This window comes from Dermochelys coriacea, chromosome 3 (assembly GCF_009764565.3).
Source record: "Dermochelys coriacea isolate rDerCor1 chromosome 3, rDerCor1.pri.v4, whole genome shotgun sequence".
Lineage (NCBI taxonomy): Eukaryota > Metazoa > Chordata > Testudines > Dermochelyidae > Dermochelys > Dermochelys coriacea.
Window position 1 is genome coordinate 115030866 of NC_050070.1, and position 22568 is coordinate 115053433.

Genomic DNA, 22568 nt, shown 5'->3' on the forward strand with positions numbered 1-22568 from the left:
CTCCGTTTTATTGACTATACTTTGGTTTGAATCAAAGATAAAAACATTAATGCATATTGTTTTAACATGCAAACTTTAGATTTAGATTTTTTTTAGTGTTCTGGAAGCATATTCCCAAAGTGCATATTAATTAAAAGGAACTTTTTTAAAAACACATTTTTGGTTTTTGTATAACAACTAATTATTTTCATCACTATTCTATAAAATTATTTAAATGTAGTGATCCTGAAAGGGGCCTGAATAACGAGCAATTCAGTTTATCCACAAAATAGGTAAAAGGTATTCTTTGAATTTCATTCAACTCCCCTATGGAGAATGCATACCTAATTAATGCCTTCCAGACCTTCTAAATTCCACATCAACAAAACATTAAATTAAGATAAACAGACTAGCAATGAGACACTGACATGTGACAGACTCCAATTTTGAAATCACCTCTAGTCATTTAACACTGGGATGATTGCAAATTGGCTCAGTTGTGTTTGCAGTTTTTGTGATGTGGGTCCGGTGATAGCAGGTGAGATTTTCAGAACTGCTCAGGACTGGTTTAACTAACTCTGAGCGTTTTTGAAAATGCCATCCTATATGTTCTGCAAGTAGTGTGGCAATAGATATATTCCTGTACATAAATTCAATGACTAACCATCAGAGAAGTCCACATGCTTTCTTATCAGTTTATAAAGCACTTTTTTTAGCTGTGAGATGGGGACTTTTAATAAGAATCCATAAGCAAATACAGTAAAACCTTAAATTATCACCCAAGGGAGTAAAAATCTGAGGCCTTGTCTACACTACAAAATTTTGTTGGCAAAAGTTATGCCACTGTAATTAAAACCACTGTTGCATGTCCACACTAGCTCCTTGTGTCGGCAGAGTGCATCCACACTAACAGCTCTTGCATCGACACAGAGAGCAGTGCAGTGTGGCAGCTATCCCACTGTGCAACTGGGGCAGGGTGCTGTGGGGAGTGTTGGCAATGCCTCATGGGGCAGGTACAGTGAGGTACTTAATCCCATTGTTCCAGGGGCATACTAGTAGATTTCAGCTACTTTTTAAACTGAAGCATGTGGGGGCAGGGAGAGGAGAGTGGTGTGTTGGGGCAGGGGAGACAGTAGGCTGACTGATCTATCCTGAGGCGGGGGAAGGGGACACCCCCCCCACCTCACACACGTCAGGCCTGGCTCTGTTCCGCACAGCAATATCCTGAAGCAGCCTGCTCTGCCTGCCTGCCTATGGTTCTGTCTGCGATTCCTTCCAAGTTCTCCCACAGCCTCCTCATCTGCCAGGAGCAGCATCCTGAGCAGCTCTGTGAGCTCTCTGTGCTGAGGAATGGCTTAAAGTGGTTTCCATTATATACAGGGTTTACAATTTGGTTCAATGGCTCTCAGCACCCCCGCTATAAAAATTGTTCCGGAACCCCTGCCCAGAGCTTTGAAAGGGGAGGGTGCATGCCTGTAGAGATCAAAAAAGTAAGTAGAATGTCACGGCAGGCATTATGGGATACTGGTGGAAGCCAATTCTGTCAACAAAACAAAACAGCAGTATTTACAGTGATGCTTTGTCACTTTAACAGTGCAGCAAAAGACCTTATGCCTCTCACTGAGGTGGTTTTATTTTGTTGGCAAAACAGCAGAGATTTGCCGCCAAAAGTAGCTTTGTAATGTGTACACCTCCATTGTTTTGTTGCCAAAAAGGCAGCTTTTGCAGATGAAACTTTGTAGTGTAGACATGGCCTGATTGTCTGACAGCTGTTGGGCCAAATACTGCTCTCCATTACACCATTTCAAATACAGAGTGACTTCACTGAAGTCAACAGAGTTAGTTCAGATTTGCTCAAGTGTAAATGAGGAGAATTTAACTGTGTGCGGCACCTCTTGGAGGCACAGTACACACAGTTGCAACCCAGGAAAGGGTTGGCTGAGGGGGCTTTAAATGGCATTTGTGCTCTCCTGATTCTGGGCTGTTCCAGGGAACAATGTGGCCTGTATATGGGCAGCAGCATTACCCAGAATCTCTGCAGCATTATGTGCTGTGGCCCATTCCCTCCTGTCCCTGACATCTCCCCTTCCCCTTGACTGAGTCCCAGACATGCCCACAATGCTCATACTTGTGAAGAGTCCTGGGTAAGGCCACTATCACAACCTTATGCAATGTCTGTCCCATAGGAAGTCTCTCCAGCCAGCTAAGGGTCTCTTCTGGTCCCTTTGTGCTGCCATGGCAGCATTCAGGAACTGGGCCAGGATGTGGTATCCCTACCTTGGTGTTAAATTTCAAGTCAAAACAAAATTGTACTGGAAACCTTAGTAATAAATTAATACAGTCTCTTAGGATTGGTGTGGCCTACTGGAGATAGTCCTTAGTGTGACTTTTCTTTCGAGCTTCTCTATGAGCTCTTCCAACAAGTTGTTGGTGAAAATACTTTGTTTTAATAACTAAGTTACTGAGGTACCCCTATCCTGGATCTTAGAAGCTGAACAACTGCCATGAAAAAGAAGCTGTATGGAGAAGAGAGAGTAAATATAAAGAGAATTTTTGAATCTACTTACTTGACCATAATTTCTCATACCATTAATTATTCAATTTAATCACTACTGGCAAGTCAGAAAAATGAGGCTCTAATCTTTTTATCCTAACTTGATCACGAACCACATCTCTGTGAATAGACTAACATTAAACATCTACATTTACAACTGAACTGAATACAATGATCAGCCAAATAACTGATTTTTGCATGCAATATGTACCTTTATATCAATTGATGAGTCACCTTGCAGCAAAGTCCACTCGTATTGTATGATTCCATGGTCATCTAAGCTTTCTCGGCCATCCAGAATCACCCAGTCCACTGGCGACTGCAGCACAATATCTTGTCCTGCCTTGCTGTGTGGAGGTTTGTCGTTTTCTTTAAAAAAAAAAAAAAAAAAAGTTATTCATCAGAGGAAACAGAATTGTTCATATTTAACTAAAGAATAAACATTCTACGTAAGACACTGATTTATTACTCTGCCTTTCTCTGATTTGAAAGGTAGAGAAAATAGCTTTCAGCGCTCAGTTAGTTTCCTGTCCCTCAAAATCTGAGTTCCTATGTTTTTGCCTGTTCAGCATTAAATAAGTTCAGTGTGTTTGTGTCTGTTAGTTGAACATGCTCTGTCAGAAGTTTATGATTATAAGCAACCTAAATTCACAACATAGGCTGAAGGAAAAAAATATCCAGGGAAGTTCTCCAAAAGCTAAGATTTAATTAATTAAAATACACAGAGGCTTTTAAAACAGCATTTACAATGTAAACTAATCCCATGCCCTTTTGAGTCTTGAGAGACAGAAGCATGCACCTTAACTTTTAAATGTGAAGTTTAATTATGACTAAGTGGCAATACTGGTAAATTGCTGCATGAGGTCCCAGCTTCATCCAGGAAGAAAACTGGTATATCTTCATGTTATGAAACCTCATCTACAAACAGGGATGCTTCAGTTGCAACAATTATACAGCAAGTAGGATGGCTGGAAGTGGTTTTTATTTAATTTAGGAGGACCAAAGCCAACATAAATCGTATATAAAATACACAAGCACAACATTCGATATGTGGTCCCAGGGCTTTACATCTTCCAGATCCAACAATGAATACAGGATTATTTATTTCCTTGTGGCCTCTTATTGGTACTCATTACTCTAGGAACTGAGGACTCTACAAACATTAATGGACTTATTTTCAAACAATATAGTGAAGTGGTATTATCACTAATTTACAGATGGGGAACTAAAGCACAGAGGAATTAAGACCAGAAAAGTAACACTAATTTTGAACGACTAACTTGAGGTATCTAGAAATATTTAGAATTTTATAGCACTCTGTGTTCAAAGCACAGTTCCCACTGACTTCAGTTGTGAGAACACAGCACTTGTACAAATCAGGCCACCAGTCTCTCAAGACGGGCATCCAGAAAATCAGGTAAACAGCGGGGAACTAGGAAAACACTGGTTTTGGTGACTTTCCCAGAAACGCACAGGAATTCTGTGGCAGAGGCAGGGACAGATTCTAATCCCCAGGGCAACATTCAAGTGCCCCAACCATAGGACTATCCTTTCACTTCTTGCAGTTCCCTGCCTCAATCACTGCCTACTCTAGCTGGCCAGAAACTGGGGAATTCCCATTCTGTGGAAAAGCCCAAATACACTTATTCTGTTCTAAAACAGAATTCATTTTTTTAAAAAAAAATCAAGATTTCCCACAGAACGAGAACGCCCAAATTTAATTTTTACAGAGATGAAATGACATTTTGTCTTGAAATTTTCAAAATGTTTCCAAGGCTCCCTGAGTGGTGTGGAAAAGGAGTACTTGTGGCACCTTAGAGACTAACAAATTTATTAGAGCATAAGCTTTCGTGAGCTACAGCTCACTTCATCGGATGCATTTGGTGGAAAAAAAAAACGAATACAGACTAACACGGCTGCTACTCTGAGTGGTGTGGAACTCTCTCAGCCCACCCAGTAGGGAGCCAGGCAATTTGGGGGTCATCTGGGTTCCTGAGACCCTGGAAGCCGAGACCCTGGAAGCCCTGGCTCCAGAGCAGTCCACCTGGTGGGCTGCCAAGGAGTCGAGAAGCCCTGGGAGCCACAGCTCTGGAACATTTTGCCTGGAGGGCTGCCTTGGAGTTGAGGAGCCTGAATCCCCAGGTCTGAGGCAGCCTACCAGGCAGGCTGTTGCAGAGTCAGGCTTCCCAGCAGCCCACCTGGTGGGCTATTTAGAAGCAAGGGAGCTGTGGAGATGGGAATGATTTTCTGATGGAAAAATCAAAACTTTCCAGCAATACTCAATTTTCCAAAAGAAAATTTGAGTTTTTTTTTTTTTTTGTGGGAAGTCATTCCAATGGGAAACTCCCAACCAGCTCCACTACAAATCTTCCACCTTCCGCAACAACTGATGCAGGTCTTACAGAAACCAGCTTAATTCACTATGCATTCCTTTCTTGATTCATTCCCTCAGCGCAGTCCAGTCTGTGCTCGACTGAGACAAAGTTCCATTCTCCTTCTGCTTCTGTCCCTGTCTCCCACTGTGCCTGAGTCCCTGCCCCGTCCCCTGCTCCTCACTCGCATTTGAATCATACTGCTTCCTCCTTCTCCACAATGCCTGGGTGCCAAGGTGGTAGCATTGAAAAAAGAGGAGAAACAATCTCTCTGCCCTCAGTTCCAGTTCTCAGCACCATAGCAGTTGCAGAAGTCCTGTTCACCCAGGATGGGACATGCTCTGTGGACATAGAATATTTGGAGAATTTTGCTGCCAACCTCTAACCAACCTGTATTGAGCATGTGGAAACAATTTTCACAGGCTTATAACTTTGAAAATCCACCCAAATTAGTCCAAGGAAAAGCACATCCCTCACACCAGAGCAATCTCCTGCCAAATTTCAAATCCATGCTCTAAAGAACAAATGCAAAAGAAACGGTTGTAGCAATTTAACATTAACAAAATAGTTGAACCATATTTTTTCTTAATCTCATTCTCAACAACAGTTGAACCACTTTTGCTGAATCTTTCAAAATAAACTCAGCCTAAGTCAGACAGGCAACATGAAAAACTTCAGCCCAAGGGCCTTAAACTTGGCAATTTAATAAGCAACTGAAAACAGGGAAGGGTCAGGCAACCTTAATAATTTAGACCTATAGAAAGTGAATACAAAATGCCATGATTCTCATTCGGTAGCAGTTTACACTCACACGGCACAGGTGTAAATGATGACAAAGCACAAGGAAGGGAGATAAAGTTCATAGTTTGCATTTCAACTTCTATTTTTTAGCTTTATTAAGCTTTAATATGGATACTAATATGCTGATTTTATAACTTAACATTCTCAGATTGTATAGCTGTCTGTCTGCAGGAAAAGGAGCTATAGCTTTGGAACTCCCCTCCCCTTTTTCTGCAGACAACAGCAGATTTAATCAGATCTCCTTTCCCCTATTTCTTTCACAGACTTGGAGTGTCACCAATAAAACTGTTAGGTGTACTGGTATGGCATCTGAATGGAGGCTTTGTTGTAAAAAGATTGCTTTATTAAAAGCTCTTACATTCCTGTTGATATCAGTTTACCTGAATATTAATTCCCCTACTTTTTATCAGTAACAAGAACCCTGGGATACTGGAATATTGTATCAGGCAAAAACAGAGGGCCTACTATAACACCTCTGACTTCAGTGAAATTACACAAGGGATGCAATTGGACTGAAAAGTTTAAATCTGCCAATAGGTGCTTTCAGAATTACAAATACAATTTAGGTTGAGATTACTGAAAATTACTCAAAGAATTTAACAGTGAAACATTAGAGGCACCATATTTTAGGATTATAAAGATGCTGTTTTTTAAAAGACATCTTTTAAATATATCTCAAGAAAATGAAAAAATAGGTAAAAGAAGATTCAATGTGCTCTGAACCCAGGATTCATCAAAGAACAGGAATAGGTAAAGTGTGATTCTAGTATGAGGAAAAATCTTGAAATGTAAAGCTTATTGTAAAGCCAGTGACAGCATGACATGTGAGGAGACATGTCTTCATTTTCATATTAACTTTCAGATGAACTTTTCAGTTTAATTCAAAAATGAAAGGACAGCACCGCATTAGACCTCAATTTAACAGTCTTCAGTTTTTCTTTCCTGTCATGGCTGACAGAAATCTAAATAAATGGCCTTTCTGCCTCACAGCTCTGCTTCAACTCCTACGTAATTGTATTGAGCAGTTATAATCCCATTTGTGATATCACAGCCAACCCACACAGAATCAGATGGAGGACAGGTAATACCAAGACACTGAGCACCTCAGAAGTTTGGGCCAGAAGGCAAATTTCTATCCTAATTCTAAAATAATGAGCAAAAAAATAGGTTGTGAGGAAGTATAGTCTAGATCAGGTACTATAGGCCTAATTTTGTTCCCACTGATTCCAACAGAAGTTTTGCAAATTATGTTTATGGGAGCAAGGGCAGGCCTGACATTACTGGTACAAATTTTTACTTCAATGAGTTCAAGATCACGCTCTTCTTAATTAGGCATCCTGAGGTGAAGAACATATAAAAACATAACTGGTGAAGAGCATAAATTGGAGGTCAACTTACCTAAGGTGTTATATTGCTATTAAAATTGCATTAAGCATGAAAGTTACCTTTTAAGAAAGATTTTAGACTGATTTTTAATAGAAAAACAATTTTAAACAAATTAGTTACATGATGAAACTACATTATAGTTTTGAACTAATATTCACTATTCAATATTCATTGGCTTCAATCAAGTTGTAGTGGCATAAAACTGGTGCAACAGAGGGGAAAATCAGGTCCAAAGTCTCCACCCCAAGTGGCTGTCCTATTGGGCAAATAGTATTAGGTTTTGTCTACACTAGCATGTTTGTCAGCAAAACTTTTGTTGGTCAGGGGTGTGGAAAAAACACACCCTAACAGTTCTAACAGTTTTGTTTTTGCGTGAAGTCTATCTTGCTCAGCCACTGTACAAATCCTTAAACTCTACTTTGCTAGATTCTACCATTCTGGGGCTGAATTTTCAATTGTATAAGAACTCTCAATTCCACATGAGACCTATATAAATATGATAATCTTTTATCCTTGCAAGGAATGCTGGGCTCATGAATGTTTTAACTCAATTTGTTAGCTCTTCACTGAACTGCCGTCTTGAATATCGGGTACTAAGTTTCATATTGAAGCAAAGCTCCAAAGTCTATTTTCCTTATACTCATAATTACTGCAGAATGAGCCACATCATGCAAACACTACACACATGAGTAAAGCTACTCAGGAGTTGTCCCACTGACTTCAATAGAACTATTCATCTGAGTAATTTTAGTCGTGTAAATAAGTAAGTGCAGGATTTTACCCAGAGTTTATATATAATAAGGGTCTTTTTCTCCCATAAACTCTCTTCCCCTACCTTGGTATCTATTTATGATATCAGAGAAGTAACAAGAGCCCTGGAACTAAGTGTGATCTCACTAATAAGGCTGGGTCAGTGGAACTAATCAAGACTTGAAGGAAGCCACATGCTCAAGTACCTGGCTGAATTGGGGCCCCTGTGCCCAAGCTTACTGAGTGATTTAAATAAGAGGCGAGATGCTTAGCACCTTGAAGGACTGACCCCTCAATCAGATTGTTCTACATATGGGATAAAACTGTTCTGATTAGCTGCCTTATCTGTAGATGCACAGCCAACAACAACTCCTGTAAAATTCTCAGAAAAAGAGGGGTGCAATTAGTATCACAACCAGCAACTATCCTACAGCTCCTTGCAATCTGTTTGTTGGTGTATTAACCACATTATACATAAAACAAGCCCCCGGTTTATTTAAACTCTTTTAAACAGTGACAAAATTGTGCTATTGAAAAAGCTGCCCTGGGAGCTTTTATACCGCACTCATCCCCTTCACAGATTGCCCAACCCTCTGCTTATCAGACCACAGCAGCTTGAATTCTCCGCAAAGGCTCTGGCTTGCCCCCGAGAACAGCCAGCTAAGGTGAGCGGCCAGTGGAAACTCTTTGGGACAGAGCCATTGTCTCGTAGCAGGTCTAGCACAACAGGATCCTGACTGGGGGGAAGCGGGGGCGGGCTGAGAGCTGCTGCAATGGAGGAAACGCAGGGAGCTCCAGAGCCCATCGCGTCCCCAGGACCGAGCCAACCCTGCTTGTCCGGCCTATTCCCCAAGCCCTCCCGCTCGCGGGGGGGGCCCCAGCACAGTGTCACGCACACCAGGCCCCCTTGCTGGGGCTGGGCCCAGTGTGAAGCAGCGATCCCGCCGGGGCTTTGGCGCCAGCGCCGCCTCCTCCCCTACCTGCTGCCGGGGTGAGGGCGGGGAGCGGGCTCCCGCGCGGGCCGAGGGCGGGCAGGTGCGTGCGGTTGGCGGGCTCCAGGCTGTAGCTGCTGTAGCCGCGGTGCGGAGCGAAGCGGCAGACGGCGCGGCCGCGGTAGGTGCAGTTGAAGAGGTAGCAGCTCAGCGCCCCCGGCTCGCCCTGGGGCCGGGCCCGCTGCACCACGGCCAGCGAGCAGCGCGGCTCGGCGCAGCAGGCCTGCAGGCACTGCCTCCAGCCCGCCCCGGCGGCCGGCGCCCGCAGGAAGGTGGCGCCCGCCGCCAGCGAGTCCTTGGTGCGGATGATGGTGTCGGGCCGGGCGGAGAAGGCGGCGCCCCGGCAGCGGCCCCCGCCTGCCTCGTCGGGCTGCAGCTGGCGGCGGAACTCCTCCAGCAGCGACTCCACGCCCGAGACCTGCGAGCGCAGCTCGGCCAGCGGCGCCGCCACCTCCCGGCCCGGGGCCCGGCCGCACAGCGCCGCCAGCAGCAGCAGCAGCCGCCAGGAGGCCATGGCGGGGCGAAGCGAAGCGCGCCCGCCTGCCGCAGTCACCCGCCGCTGCAGCCCGGCGGGCAGGCGCGGGGCCGGGCCCGAGCGGGAGCCGGCGACCTAGCGGGCTGGGGCGGGGTCCCCGGCGCCAGGAGGCGGCGGCATGGCCCGGCCGGGCCCGCGCGGGGAGGAGCCGGACGCAGCAGAATCAAGCGGCGGGCAGCGCCGGATGCGGCTCAGCACCAGAGTCCCTGGACAGCTCCGGGAGCCCCGCCCGCCGCTCCCGGGGCGGGGCCAGACCAGGCCCCGCCCACCGGCTGGGCCCGTCCCGCGCCTTTCCTCGTCCTGCCTACTGCGGCTCCTCTGCCCCGCCTCCACTCTTCCTCCCGCGCTGTGGCCGGCCCCTATGAGAGTCTCAGGGGTTGTCCCAGTGGCACGGGGGCGGCTGTGTGTGAGCCTTTCCCTCTGTGTCACAGCAAGGCCTGGTATAGGCAGGCAGAGCACCACCCTGGGGTCCCAGCCGCCTGGGCTCTGGTCCTCTGTGACCACAGACCAGTCGCTTCATCCCTCTGTGTCTTGTTTTCTCCATCTGTCAAACAGGGATAAAGACACTTGCCTTCCTGTGTGATGCACTTAGAGAGCTATGCAGGAAAAGCACAATAGGTAAGAACGGTGATACTGGGTCAGACCAAAGTCCATCTCGCCCAGTATCCTGTCTGCTGACAGTGGCCAATGGCAGGTGCCCCAGAGGGAATGAACAGACAGGTTATCATCAAGTGATCCATCCCCTATGGCCAATTCCCAGCTTCTGGCAAACAGAGGCTAGGGACACCATCCCTGCCCATCCTGGCTCATAGCCATTGATGGACCTAGCCTCCATGAACTTATCTAGGTCTTTTTGGAATCCTGCTATAGTCTTGGCCTTCACAACATCCTCTGGCAAGGAGTTCCACAGGTTGACTTTGTGTTTTGTGAAAAAATACTTCCTTTTTTTGTTTTAAACCTGCTGCCCTATTAATTTCATTTGTTGATCCCTAGTTCTTGTGATATGAAAAAGAGTAAATAACAATTCCTTATTTACTTTCTCCACACCAGTCATCATTTTATAGACTTCTATCATATCCCCCCTTATTCATCTCTTTTCCAAGCTGAAAAGTCCCAGACTTATTAATCTTTCCTCATATGACAGCCATTCCATACTCCTAATAGTTTTTGGTTGCCCTTTTCTGAACCTTTTCCAATTCCAATATATCTTTTTTGAGATGGGGCGAGCACATCTGCACGCAGCATTCAAGATGTGGGTGCACCAGGGATTTATATAGAAGCAATATGATATTTTCTCTGTGTAATCTGAGCGTGAAGATCAGAAAAGAGCTTTGAGAGCCTTTGCTGAAAGGTGCTATAGAAATGGGGGAAATGTAGCCCCTACTGTACCTTTCTCATCTAAGTGACTAAAAAAATGTGGAGTCCTTTTTATTGGATGTGGGATTCTACTTCACTTCCTAAACTTCTGGTTCTAAACTTCCCTCTAATGTCATGTGCTCTTAAATTTGTCACATTTAATTTCAGGTAGGTGCACTCTCATGGTAGATAAAGCACCATTGACTCTTTTGATTCTTTTGCCTCAATCTCCCATTGCAAGATCTGCCCAGAGAAAACAAACCCTTCCTCACCTCCATCTCATGCTATGGAGTGTCTTTGACAAAAATTCTGTGACCAGGCTGGCTTCCTCCACTACAAATTCATACTCTTCTCCTCCAGTTCTGCCATCTTCCTTACTAAACAGTTATACCTCTCCAGTTTAATTGAAACCCACATGCATAATTCCAGCCACTATTTTGCCACCTTTGACTCACATCTTAAACCCTCCCCTACTCCTGCTCCCACTTTGCTCTCTGCATAAGATCTTTTTGATTTCTTCCATGAGAAAATTGACAAAATAGGATATGACTTTCCCTATCCGCTCATCATTCCTTCCCTTCTCTTCCCCCCTCCCAAGTCTCTCATCGTTTTCCCCTGTACAGACACACAAGTTTCTCATCTGCTCTCCTCCTCTAACTCTATTTGTTCCAGTGATCACATTCCAATCCATCTCTTGAGCTCCCTCATGCCCACTCTCATCCCCTTCCCTTAGACTTCTCTTTAACCTCTCATTTCCCTTTGGCTCTTTCCCCTTACAATACAAGCATGCTTCAGTTTCTCCCATCCTAAAAATATCCAACCTTGACCAGAAGTGTAGTTTTAAATCTGAAGGTACAGGAATGCCTGCCTCCTGCTAACATGCCTCACCAAGAAGTGGGGTGTTGCTGCTATCTGCCTAGGCTCGTGGTTCTCAAACTTATTTGATCTGGCCCCCTTCTTTGTGTCTGTAGTTGTTTATGTCCCTCCCCCACCCCGCACAAATACATTTACTGCCACCCAGCTCTGAAAGCAGAGTGGAGAGCAGCGGCTGCTGGCTGGATGCCCAGCTCTGAAGGCAGTGCCATGTCAGCAGCAACACAGAAATAAGGGAGGCAATATGAAAAGTGATATTTGTCCATATCACTTTTCACAGAAGACTTAGCACCCCATTGCCATCCTTACTTTTACACTGCTGCTGCTGCCACCCCGGGACAGACAGCCGGAGCCCCACCACCTCCAGGTGAAGATGGGGTGGGGAAAGGAAAATCTGAGCCCAGGCTGCCTCCTGGTGTGGGATTTGGGGAGTGTGGGAGAAGGAGAGCCCAAGCCTGGGCTGCCTCCCAGTAAAGGACGGTGGGGAGGGAGAGCCCTAGCAGCGCGGTTTCCGGCTGTCCCCCTTATCACTGTCTCCCAGGTGTCACAGCCCTTCTGCATGAGCCCTAGACTCCCAGGGCTGATGGAGCTCTTTTTAAAAAAAAAAAAAAAAAAAAAAAAAAGGCACACAGCTTGCTCCTCCCTTGACACATTCCTGTGCCTCCCTTGGGGGGCCCGCCCTATAGTTTGAGAACCGCTGGCCTAGGCCCATCACAGGGCTCCCTGACCATCTAGGGGGAGGCGTTTATCCCAGTATGGTACTCTGCTGCTGTGATTGGTCTGCTGGGTCAGGCTAGTCAGGATGTGATTCGCTTTTGGGGTATGGGCAATGATTGGCTATCAGATGTGAATACCGTGACTGGCTGCAGAATTGGGGATAGCTAACACTAATTGACTGTTGGATTTTGCTCTAGGGATTTATTGTCTGTTCTATTTATTGGCTGTCCACACTGTTACCCCACTTTGGGGCCACTTTGTGCATGGTGATTGATGTGTGAGAATGAGACTGGGTTCATCACTTTCCATTTAGGCTGAGAGCCAGGAACAGGACTCTGCCTGTAGAATGTCTTGGTCCTTCTTGCTTGCTGAGCCGGGCTGTGACTGGGTGAATTCAGCAAGTCTCTCCTTGTAACCGCCCATCCCTCAGCATCACTGGGAACTCCCAACTCCCTGCCCATCCCAGAAATAGACACATCACCACCTCCTCCCTCTGACTCCTTTCTCCCCAACAACCCCCCCCCCCCATCTCTGTGATTTTTAGCTTGCTTATTATGCACATTTTGGCTCAACTACAACATAGTACCCCAACAGCATTCCAGCTTGATTACATCACTTCCCTTGACCCTACTTGCCTCTCCACCTACTACCCCATCTCCTTTCTCACTTTCATCTCTAAGCTCACTGAATTCACTGTCTGCAATGGCTGTCTGGAGTTCCTCCCCTCCAGTTTCATTTTAGACTGTCTCCAAGCAGTCTATTGCACTCCACTGAAACTGCTATCACCAAAGTCTCTAAAGACTTCTTCCTAGCCAAAGCAAAGAACCAGTACTCCTCTTTGACTTGTCAGCTGCCTTCAACAAAGTTGATCATACTCTTCTTCTTGAACTCTTGTCCTTCCGTGGCTTCTGTGATTCCACTGGCTTCCATGGGGCTCTGTCCTTGGTCCTGGTCCTCTTCTCTTCTTCTTCTACTGGGCATCCTCTCACTGGGTAATTTAATCCATGAGCACAAATTCCACTCTCATTTCTGTGCTGATGACTCACACATCTATCTTGTTATTCCAGACCTGTTTCCTTCTGTCCAAATTAAAATCTCAGCCTGTATCTCTTATAAATCTTCATGGATATGAACATGGCTCCAGCTCAACATGGCTAAAACAGAGCTCTTAATCTTTGCCCTTAAGACTTCCTTCCACATCCTTTCTCAATCACTGTGAACAGCCCCACCATCCTGCCTGTCATTCAGACCTGTAACTTGGAAGTTTTTTTCAACTCAGACCTCTCTTTAGGTCCTCACATCCAGGCTACGTCTAAATCTGGCAGATTCTTTTTGCATAATATTTCTAAGATATGGACTTTCCTATCCGCCTACACAGATAGGACTCTCATCCAAGCTCTCATCACCATCTCACATCTTGATTACTGCAACATCCTCCTCTCTGGCCTAGATAAATGCGGTTTTGTCCCAGCAACAAAATGCTGCTGCTAACATCATTTTCCTAGCCCATCTTTTGACCATGTCACCCACTCTTTGCATCCGTCCGCTGGCTCCTCCTTCCACATCACAGCAAATGTAAGCTGCTTGTCTTCACTTTCAAGGCCCTTCACAGCCTATCCCCACCCTAATTGTCATCTCTCATTCATTGCTGAGATGTTGACTCCCATTTCCAATCAACCTATGATGCCCATCACCTAGTTGTTAAATTTTCAAACAAACCTTCATGCTTTTCTCCTGGCTGCCCCTCTTCCTTGGGAGATGCTCCCAATAAACATCTGCAAAGCTGACTCCATTCCTGAAAACACTTCTTTGCTGTGCTGCCTACAAAAAACTTTACAATGATTAGATTGATGATGTGCTCAGATCACAGCCTATCATGCTCAGCAAAATTGTGTCGTTGTTTCCTCATACTCACCTGTGGGCCTGTCTGTAACCCTCTGTTGTCTCCAGTCTTAAACTTAGATTGTAGGCTCCTTGGGGCAGGGACCATCTTTTTATTCCATGTTTGTATAGCGCCTAGCACAATGGGGTCCTGGTCCATGACTAGTGCTTGTAGGTGCTATGATAATATAAATAAATCATAAACATAATCATATTGTGTTGGTAGAGCCTCCATAATTAACAACATGCGTTTCCTTATGGGTAATGTCAGACTCAGAAAAGAAGGCATGGAGTGAATAGGCCACTAATCCCCAAAAGTCCCTCTGGGTCCCTCCAGATCAGGGTTGATGACTTGTCAGCAGGGCAATGTAGGGAAGCTTCTAATTGCCTCTGTCCATGCTGTATTTGTTCTGTGAATAGATTATCTCAGTCTCCAGGGCTTTCATCAATAACAAACCAAGCACATTTTCTTTATAAAGAGTCACCAAACTAACAGCCCCACATTATTTAGGGGAGGGAATAGGAGCATTTGGAATCCAAACCCAGATCTGCATCTGGATTTTGTGGCTAGCCTCTAAGGGTCCACTGCAGCGGAGTGTTAGCTAGAGCAGCTATGCCTCTGTGCTCTGAAGATACTCGGATTCCTGTTTGGGTCCCTATTTGGCCTTAGACACGCCAAGAATATGAGGGAGTAAAAAATGAAGGGAGAATTATCCCCTTGGAATGAAAACCTGATCCCACTGATGGTTCCATTTATGGTAAATCTAAGTTTTATTCAGAAGGTGGCAGCAGTTTATTACTTATTAATATCATTTTTTAAATTAATGCCTGTTTTAGTGTGGATGAATATTTTGTATGTTTCAATTTCTGTCCTTTTTACTGCTTCATTATTGTGAATATTACAGGTTATTTTTTCTAGGTCATAAAGGTGCATATTTTTTAAATTTGGTCAATTAAATTGAAGATATCCTCTGCATGTCTGACATTGACATGATTATAAAACTGTGTGTGTATGTCAAGAATGATGTCAGAGATTGATAAAGGTATTTGTATGGATTTCTTGTTCTTTTTTTAATGCTACTTTCATGTACCCCAGTTTATTGTTAGTGCAGGTGCTTCATGAGAAATGGGAATAGTTTGAAAGAATGCTAGTTTTCTCTTTCAAAAGATGATGGATGGGTAGACAATGCATTTGATCATTAAATATAAACAATTGTGTGACTCAGAGGCGGATTTACCATGAAACAAACAGTTTGGTGGCACAGGGCCCTCAGTGACAGGTGGCCCCCAAAATGCAGGGCAAATCTCATCTGACATCCGGCCCCCGAGTCCCAGCTGGCGGTGCAGCAGGGCTCAGGCAGGCAGGCAGGCAGGCTGCCTGCATTGCGTGGCCGGTGGCCCCACGCTGCTCCCGGAAGTGGCTGGCTGCTGACATGTCTCTGTGTGCCCCTGGCAGGGCAGGGTGGTGGCTCCACACACTGCCCCCGCCCTAGGCAGCGCCCAGAGACCCGCTGCCCCCTGTCCCCAAGGGGTGCACACAGACATACCAGCAGCAGCACAGCAGGGCTAAGGCAGCTCCCTGCCCATGCTGCCTCTGTCCCTCTGCACCACTCTTGGAAGCGGCCGGCATGTCCCTGCGGTCCCTGGGGGTGTATGTCTCCGCGCGTTGGCCCCACGCTGACTCCAAGCTGCAGCCAATGGGAACTGAGGCCAATGGGAACTGTGGTGGCGGTGCCTGTGGGCAGTGGCATGCAGAAACCCCCCTGGTGCCCCCTGCCTAGGAGCCACTGCCAGAGGGGTGTGCCGATTGCTTTGGGAGCCACACTGCCCAAGGTAAACACCGCCCCCTGACTCCTCCTGCACCCCAACCCCCTGTCCCAGCCCAGAGCCTGCACCCCACACCCAAACTTTCTCCCAGAGCCCGCACCCCTCCCCGGTCCCACACCCAAACTCCCTCCCAGAGCCTAACCCCTGCACCCCCTGTTGCACTCCAACCCCCTGCCTCAATCAAGGTACCTCACTTTATTTTCATTTACTTCCTATTACTTATAATATAGGAAGAGATGAAGAAAAAAATAATGAAAAATGGGGGGGGGATAAGAGAGAATGTTTTCTTGGCTGGGTCGCCAGGGGCCCCCCACCTCCGAAAATGAAGCTGCTCACAGGGCCCCACTAACTCTAAATCCGCCACTGGCATGACTGCTTAATAGTCTATTTGGGAACTCATGAATGTTCATATTTTAGGAAATTTGTCAATTTATTCCCCTCTGGTCATGTTCAAACTTCACAGGACAACATAAATATAGGAGCCTGAGTAGGATATGAACACCTCTCTTTAAGACTAGTGCTTCTATTTTTGTTTGAAAATGTATTCTAAAAATAAATATGCCTTCCTTTTCATGCTGTGTCTTCAAAATGCTCTGTGAACAGTAAATATACTGCATAAATCGTATGTACATAAAATCTGTCATCTGCATGATTCTGTGCTTAAAACAATTTTTCTCTTCTCTAACTTGTTTGTGAGTATCTGTCAGCTAACCATCCACATGAAAAATGTGAATCTTCCTACTTGCTGGAAGAGGATTGGTGATTGATGGCTGGGTTTGAACAATTTGTCCAAGTATAAATTGCAGTGATAACACTCTTTGTAATGTGGAGCTTCACTCCTGATCTACACTACAAAGTTAGGTTGACGTAAACTGCCTTGCATCATCCTAGCTGTGCATGTGTCTGCACTAAAATTTGTCTCCCACTGATGCAAGTGCCCCGTTATGCCAACATATTAACACCACCTCCTGAGCGGCATTGAGCCATGGTCGATGTATGTAGGTTGACACACTGTGAGTATAGATGCTGCTTTACCTATATCACCCCTAGCAGTCTTCCAGCAGCTGTCCATAATGTCCCACACTGACCACTCTTTTCAGAATTGTGAACTGCACTGCCCAGGGGGCCACATAGACCAGAAGCCCTCACTCCTTTAAAACCCCTGAAAATTTTTGAAATGCCTTTTCCTGGTTGCCCCACTTGGCAAGCACATCTCTATCTGCTCTCCATTTTTGTGTGCAACTGCCCAGCTGACCATGCTGGCTCCAGGCTCCAGTTGCGCTCCAGCCTGGAGTAGACAGGAGATATTGGATTTTCTGGGCCTACGGGGAGAAGAGGCTGTACCTGCACAGTTCTGAACCAGCCATAGAAACATTGACATCTATGAGAAGATTGCTTGGGGGATGCAGGAGAGGGGTACCACCGGATCAGCAGCAATGCCATGTGAAAGCCCAGGAGCTGCAGCAGGCATGCCAGAAGGCCAGGGGGACCAACAGTCAATCTGGTGCTGAGCTACAGACTTGCCACTTTTAAAATGAGCTGCTTGACATACTTGGTGCAGATTCCACCCCCCTCCCCCACAACCGTGGATACTTCTGAGGATCCTGAGTCACAGGCCCCGGCTCTGAACAGCGAGGAGGAGGTGCATGAGGAAGAGGAGGAGGAGGATGGGGGACAGGTGACTGGGGGTATCTGACTGTGCCACGAGCCAGGATCTGTTTTTGACTCTACTGCAGTCCAGTCAGTCGCAGCAGCTGAACATGGGTGAGCCTGATGCAGAGAAAGGAACCCGAGGTAAATGTGGAATAAATTTTCCATTACAGTGTTGGTGCCTCCAAATTAACAGGCCACAGCTATTGACATTTCATTAATTTACTCATAGTAGAAGAGGTAATGGTACAGGAAAGAGACGTAGAGATACTATCTGCTTTTCATTTCCCTCTAGAGTTAGACAGGGGTGGGGCATCTGGAACAGTTTATTTATGTGCCCAGGAATGTCCCTTGAATCCTCCCGAGAGATCCCAATGAAACTTCCATGGAGGTACTCTACAATCCTCTGCTGAAGGTTTCTCGGGATGGCAGCCTTATTTCCTCCTCTGCGGTAGAACACTTCCCCACGCAGTCAGCAATAACTTTGTCAGGCACCATTGCAGTAAACAGGCTAGTAGTGTACAGGCCTGGGCAGCTTCAGGATGCCAGCAGCTTTGCTTTCTGTGCCTTTGTTATCTTCAGGAGTGAGAGATCACCTAAAACCACAGCCTGTGGAAAACTGTGCCAGTATCCAGTGCCCTATACTCATAGTTTCCTGCAACTAAGCATTTCCCTCCTTTTTTCTCTAACCCGATGGATCATACCCACCATGGGTTGAGCTGAGCGTGGCACTGGAAAGCAGGACCTCCAAAGCAGGAGTGTCAATTAGCTCATCTTGTTTACCCCTTTAGGGGAGCAAGGGAATGGAGGGTGTCTGAGTGTTAAGTTTCGTTTTCCATTCCTACTATACTGACAGCAGTACCTTTGTTAGCTTTATCTGTAGCTGTGGCCACTGCGGCCTTCAGGGGTACCCCGTCCATACCAGTGGAACGATTGTCCCAGATACAGAGGAGAAAAAAGAGGATGTGGGAGGACCTGTTCTGTGAGATTCTGTAACCCAGTGCTACAGCAGACCTTGAACAGAGGGCAAATATTTTTCCTTGGTGCTGTCGAGGTGGCTGGTGTATGGCTTCATGAGCCAGGAGAATAAGGAGCAGGCTGGATCACTCAGGATCATAATTGTCATTTCAACATTGCCAATGGTGATCCATTGATCTGGAAAGGAGGTCCCTGTTTGTAGCTTTTTTGAAAAGGCCTGTGTTCTTAAAGATGTGAGCATCATGCACCTTCCCTGACCTGCCATCACTGATGTCAGTGAAGCATACCCAGTGATCCACCAGTGCTTGCAATACCATAGAAAACTATCCCTTTCTGTTGATGTATTCTGTGGCAAGGTGCTCTGGGACCAAAATAGGCATGTGTGTGCCATCTATTGGTCCACTGCAGTTTCGAAACCCCATAGCTGCAAAGCCATCCAATGTACATCCTGCACATTGTCAAGAGTCAGTCCTACATAGCCCGAGACAATTAATGGCCCTGCACACTTGCATGACAATGGCTCCCACAGCGGATTTTCCTGACTCCAAAACGATTTCCCACTGACTGGTAGCAACCTGGTGTTGCAATCCACAGTGGGATTACCACTTGCTTCTTTGCTGTCAGGGCAGCTCTCAGTTTGGTGTCTCTGCACTGGATAGCTGGGCTGAGGCTGGCACACAGATCCAGGACTGTGGCCTTGTACATCCGAAAGTTCTGCAGCCATTGCTCTTCATCCCAATCCTGTATCACGATGTGATCCCACCAGTCAGTGCTCATTTCTCAGATCCAGAAGCAGTGCTCTGTGAACGCCAACAACAATCTTGAACTGATTCTTGCTGTGTCCCACAGTAAACTGACCACCAGGAAATCATCATGTTCTTCTTGTGGGTCTGCAAATACTGGAGGATCATGCGTCCTATACTTGAAACTCTCACGACAACAGTGTAGAGCTGTGCAGACATCATGCTTCTGTCGGAGATGGCAGGAAGTGATAAGTCCTGTGTGGGTTCATGAGCAATCAAAAATAGGCTCAAAAATTATGGGACAGAGATGATATTATAGGATGGAAGACATTGCATTATGGGAAGTTGACCCCTTGCTCCCAGTCACCCCTGCATGGGTTGTTTCTGACCTAACATGTGTTGCCAAAATGACCCAAAAGACAATGTCCTGAATGGTGGAAGGTTGCACACTGGGATACCTATCCATGGTGCACCACTCTGTGCATTGACACAAGCACTCATGGTGAGTACACACTGTGCCAATGCAAAGAGCCAAGTGTGCATGTGCACAAGAGATATGCTAACTGCAGCAGCTGTATCTGATGTAACTTGAGGCGGCAAAACTTTGTAATGTGGACATGGCCTTAGTCTGATGGTAATGAGATCCAGACTCAAGATATGCAGCAACAATTAGTGAGTTTAGACTGGAATTTAGGGGTTAGAGCAGTGTTAATAGAGGAGTGAGAGTTAGATACCTTTGTTTCTGTGTTTTTTTTGTCATTTTCTACTAAATTTTTACTTTCTGATTTCTCACTAGAATAATGCTGTAATGTTTGTGCTTTAGAAACAGCAGGGGGATGTTTAGTTTGGGGTTTTTTTGTTTTGTTTTAAAACATCTTAATTGAAAATTTAAAATAATTGTATCATTTGGACTAAATTCATCCCTGGTGCAAATCCACATAAAGGAATGAAATTAGAGCCAGCTCTAACCCTTTGGGTTTTGTAAACATCTTCCCACATCCTGAAAAACAAAGCAACCCTGGACAAGTGTATTTTTAAATTCCATTGGGATTTTTTTATTGGTAAATATCAATTTAAATAAAAATGTGAGCTTTACTAATGATCATTGTGGGTTATTTATAGAAAATATTCTTTCTCTGCCTTTGTCTGTACAAATTATGTCCTCACACACAACATTTGTATGTCCTTTTTTATATGTTAAATATGCTACTAAACCAGGGACAAGTCTGAAGTGAGGAAGAGAGTGAGGTTTGAGGTTTTGTTTTTTAAAGATCTCCCCCAGCAGCAGCAGTGGTAAGGGCCAGGCAAAGAAAATCATATCATGTGATTATTTTAACATACATTTATATGTGCTATGATTGTTTCTCTGCCCAGATACTGCATAATTGACTGAACAGCATTAAGCAGACACCATGTGGTACAATAGCAGACATTGAGAAAGACACTGAGACTTTGGTGTAGAGAAATCTTTTCAAACCTCCTTTTTAAGAAACAAAAACAAACAAAAAAGGGACAGTGGAGGAAGAGGAAACATTTTTTTTCAGAGGTTCATTTATTTTTTCTTTATTAGCTGATTTAGGGTGAAATTCCCACATGACAGTAGTGGTCCCATAAGCCCCCCTTCCTCCCAAAGTACTGGAGTTCTTCTGCCTGTGGCATGGGCATTTGTGGACAGAGCAAAGAGGTTGACCCCACAAAATGGAGATTAGCATGGAGTGGAATTGGGGTGAGGGAAAGCACAATAACTGAATCCTCATAACTGCTGATTTAATGGTACAATCTGTCACCCAAATACTAGACTAGATCCAGGAATCAGCCACCTGGGACACATGCTGGAAAAGTGCAGGTTTTATGTCCAACACAGGATCCCAGTGATTCCTTCAACAACTTTCTTATTATCAGTGCATGAGTTCTGGAAATACCTGCATTTGGAAAGGAGTGTGAAAAAATGTGAAATTGTGTTCTTTCAGAGTGGAGGAGCGAGGAGAGCAGGAAACAGTTGAGCCATTGATATATAATGACCCCCAGATACAAGGTATTAAAGAAGTAGGCTCCAGAAGAATAGGTGAGTTTCAGTTTGAGAGGAATTATAAAAATAAGGAAAGATGAATTCAGCACCACCTGCGTGGGACCCCCTTCCCTCACATCAGAATCTTCTCCCATGCAGAAATGCCCCACAGGAACACATGGGGCTGTATTCTGATCTCATTTACACTGGAGTGACTATTATGCACCTTCACTGAAGTTAGCTGAATTACTCTGGATTCATAATGGTATAAGTGAGAGTCCATGGAATCCTGTACTAGCATCAGGCTATTTTCTGTGGAAAGGTCAAAAATTTCAGAGGCTCCTTTGTGTTTCCTTTTCCCTATGCAGTTATCATGGACCAAATACCTGATAGCCTTCACCAACAGTAAATGACTTCCATCCTTCAAACAGAGCATGTAGATGCAAACAAATATGAAATTTGGAAACATTTTCTTGGCTGTCTGAAAGGTGATAACATTCCTGGCCAAGGGTCTTAAATTAGGCCCCGGTTCCTGAATCTGGCCAAACTGTCCTTAGTGCATGACCTGATGGGGACAGGGTGACTCTGTTACTTTTCTACTCCCAAATCCTTGTAGTTGCTGGGGCTAATTTATTCCCAGCAGAAGTAGGAGAAGCCTCAAGCTACATCTACACAGGGATAAAAGAGCCATGGGATGGCTGTGGCTGGCCTGGCTCAGCTGACTTACGCTTGAGGGGTTCAGACTGTGGGGCTAAAAATCACTGTGTAAACATTCAGGCCCGGACTGGACCCAAGCTGTGGGATCCTCCAACCTCACAGGGTCCTGGATCTCAGGCTCTAGCCTAAGCCCAAATGTCTTCACAGTGATTTTTCAGTTCTGGAGCCGAGCTCCACCAGCCTGAGTCAGCGGATCTGGGCCAGCCACAGGGTTGTTTTTATCCCTCGGTAGACATGCCCTCAGAGTGCTTGGTCTCAGTGTCATTATTCTGGCTGGGGAATCAGAAGCAGGCAGTGTGCTCCAGCCAAGCTGCCTTCTCACTGTGGCAGAGGAAGAGTGAGAGGGTGAGAATGACTCTATAGTCCAGTGGTTAAAGCTCCACTGGATCCAGTAACTCTCTTTATACAAAACCAGAACAGTTTCAACAGAAGAAAGTGAAGGAGGCCCA

The 22568-nt window shown here is 45.5% G+C and overlaps 1 protein-coding gene across 7 annotated transcripts in view; it reads right to left on the reverse strand.

Annotated features, from left to right (window-relative positions):
• Positions 1–9572, reverse strand: part of LRP11 (LDL receptor related protein 11) — a 61338-nt gene extending 51766 nt beyond the window's left edge. For 2 of the 7 annotated variants that reach the window (XM_038393785.2, XM_038393784.2), the window contains exons 1-2: positions 8823–9569; positions 2745–2902 (exon numbers count right to left, since the gene is read on the reverse strand). In XM_038393785.2, the coding sequence (XP_038249713.1) occupies positions 2745–2902; positions 8823–9348 (684 nt within the window). In that variant the 5' untranslated portion in view covers positions 9349–9569. Of the gene's footprint in view, positions 1–2744; positions 2903–8822 lie in introns of all 7 variants that reach the window. The other 5 variants (XM_038393781.2, XM_038393786.2, XM_038393787.2 and 2 more) reach the window with 4 other exon arrangements.
• Positions 9573–22568: the final 12996 nt, after the last annotated feature.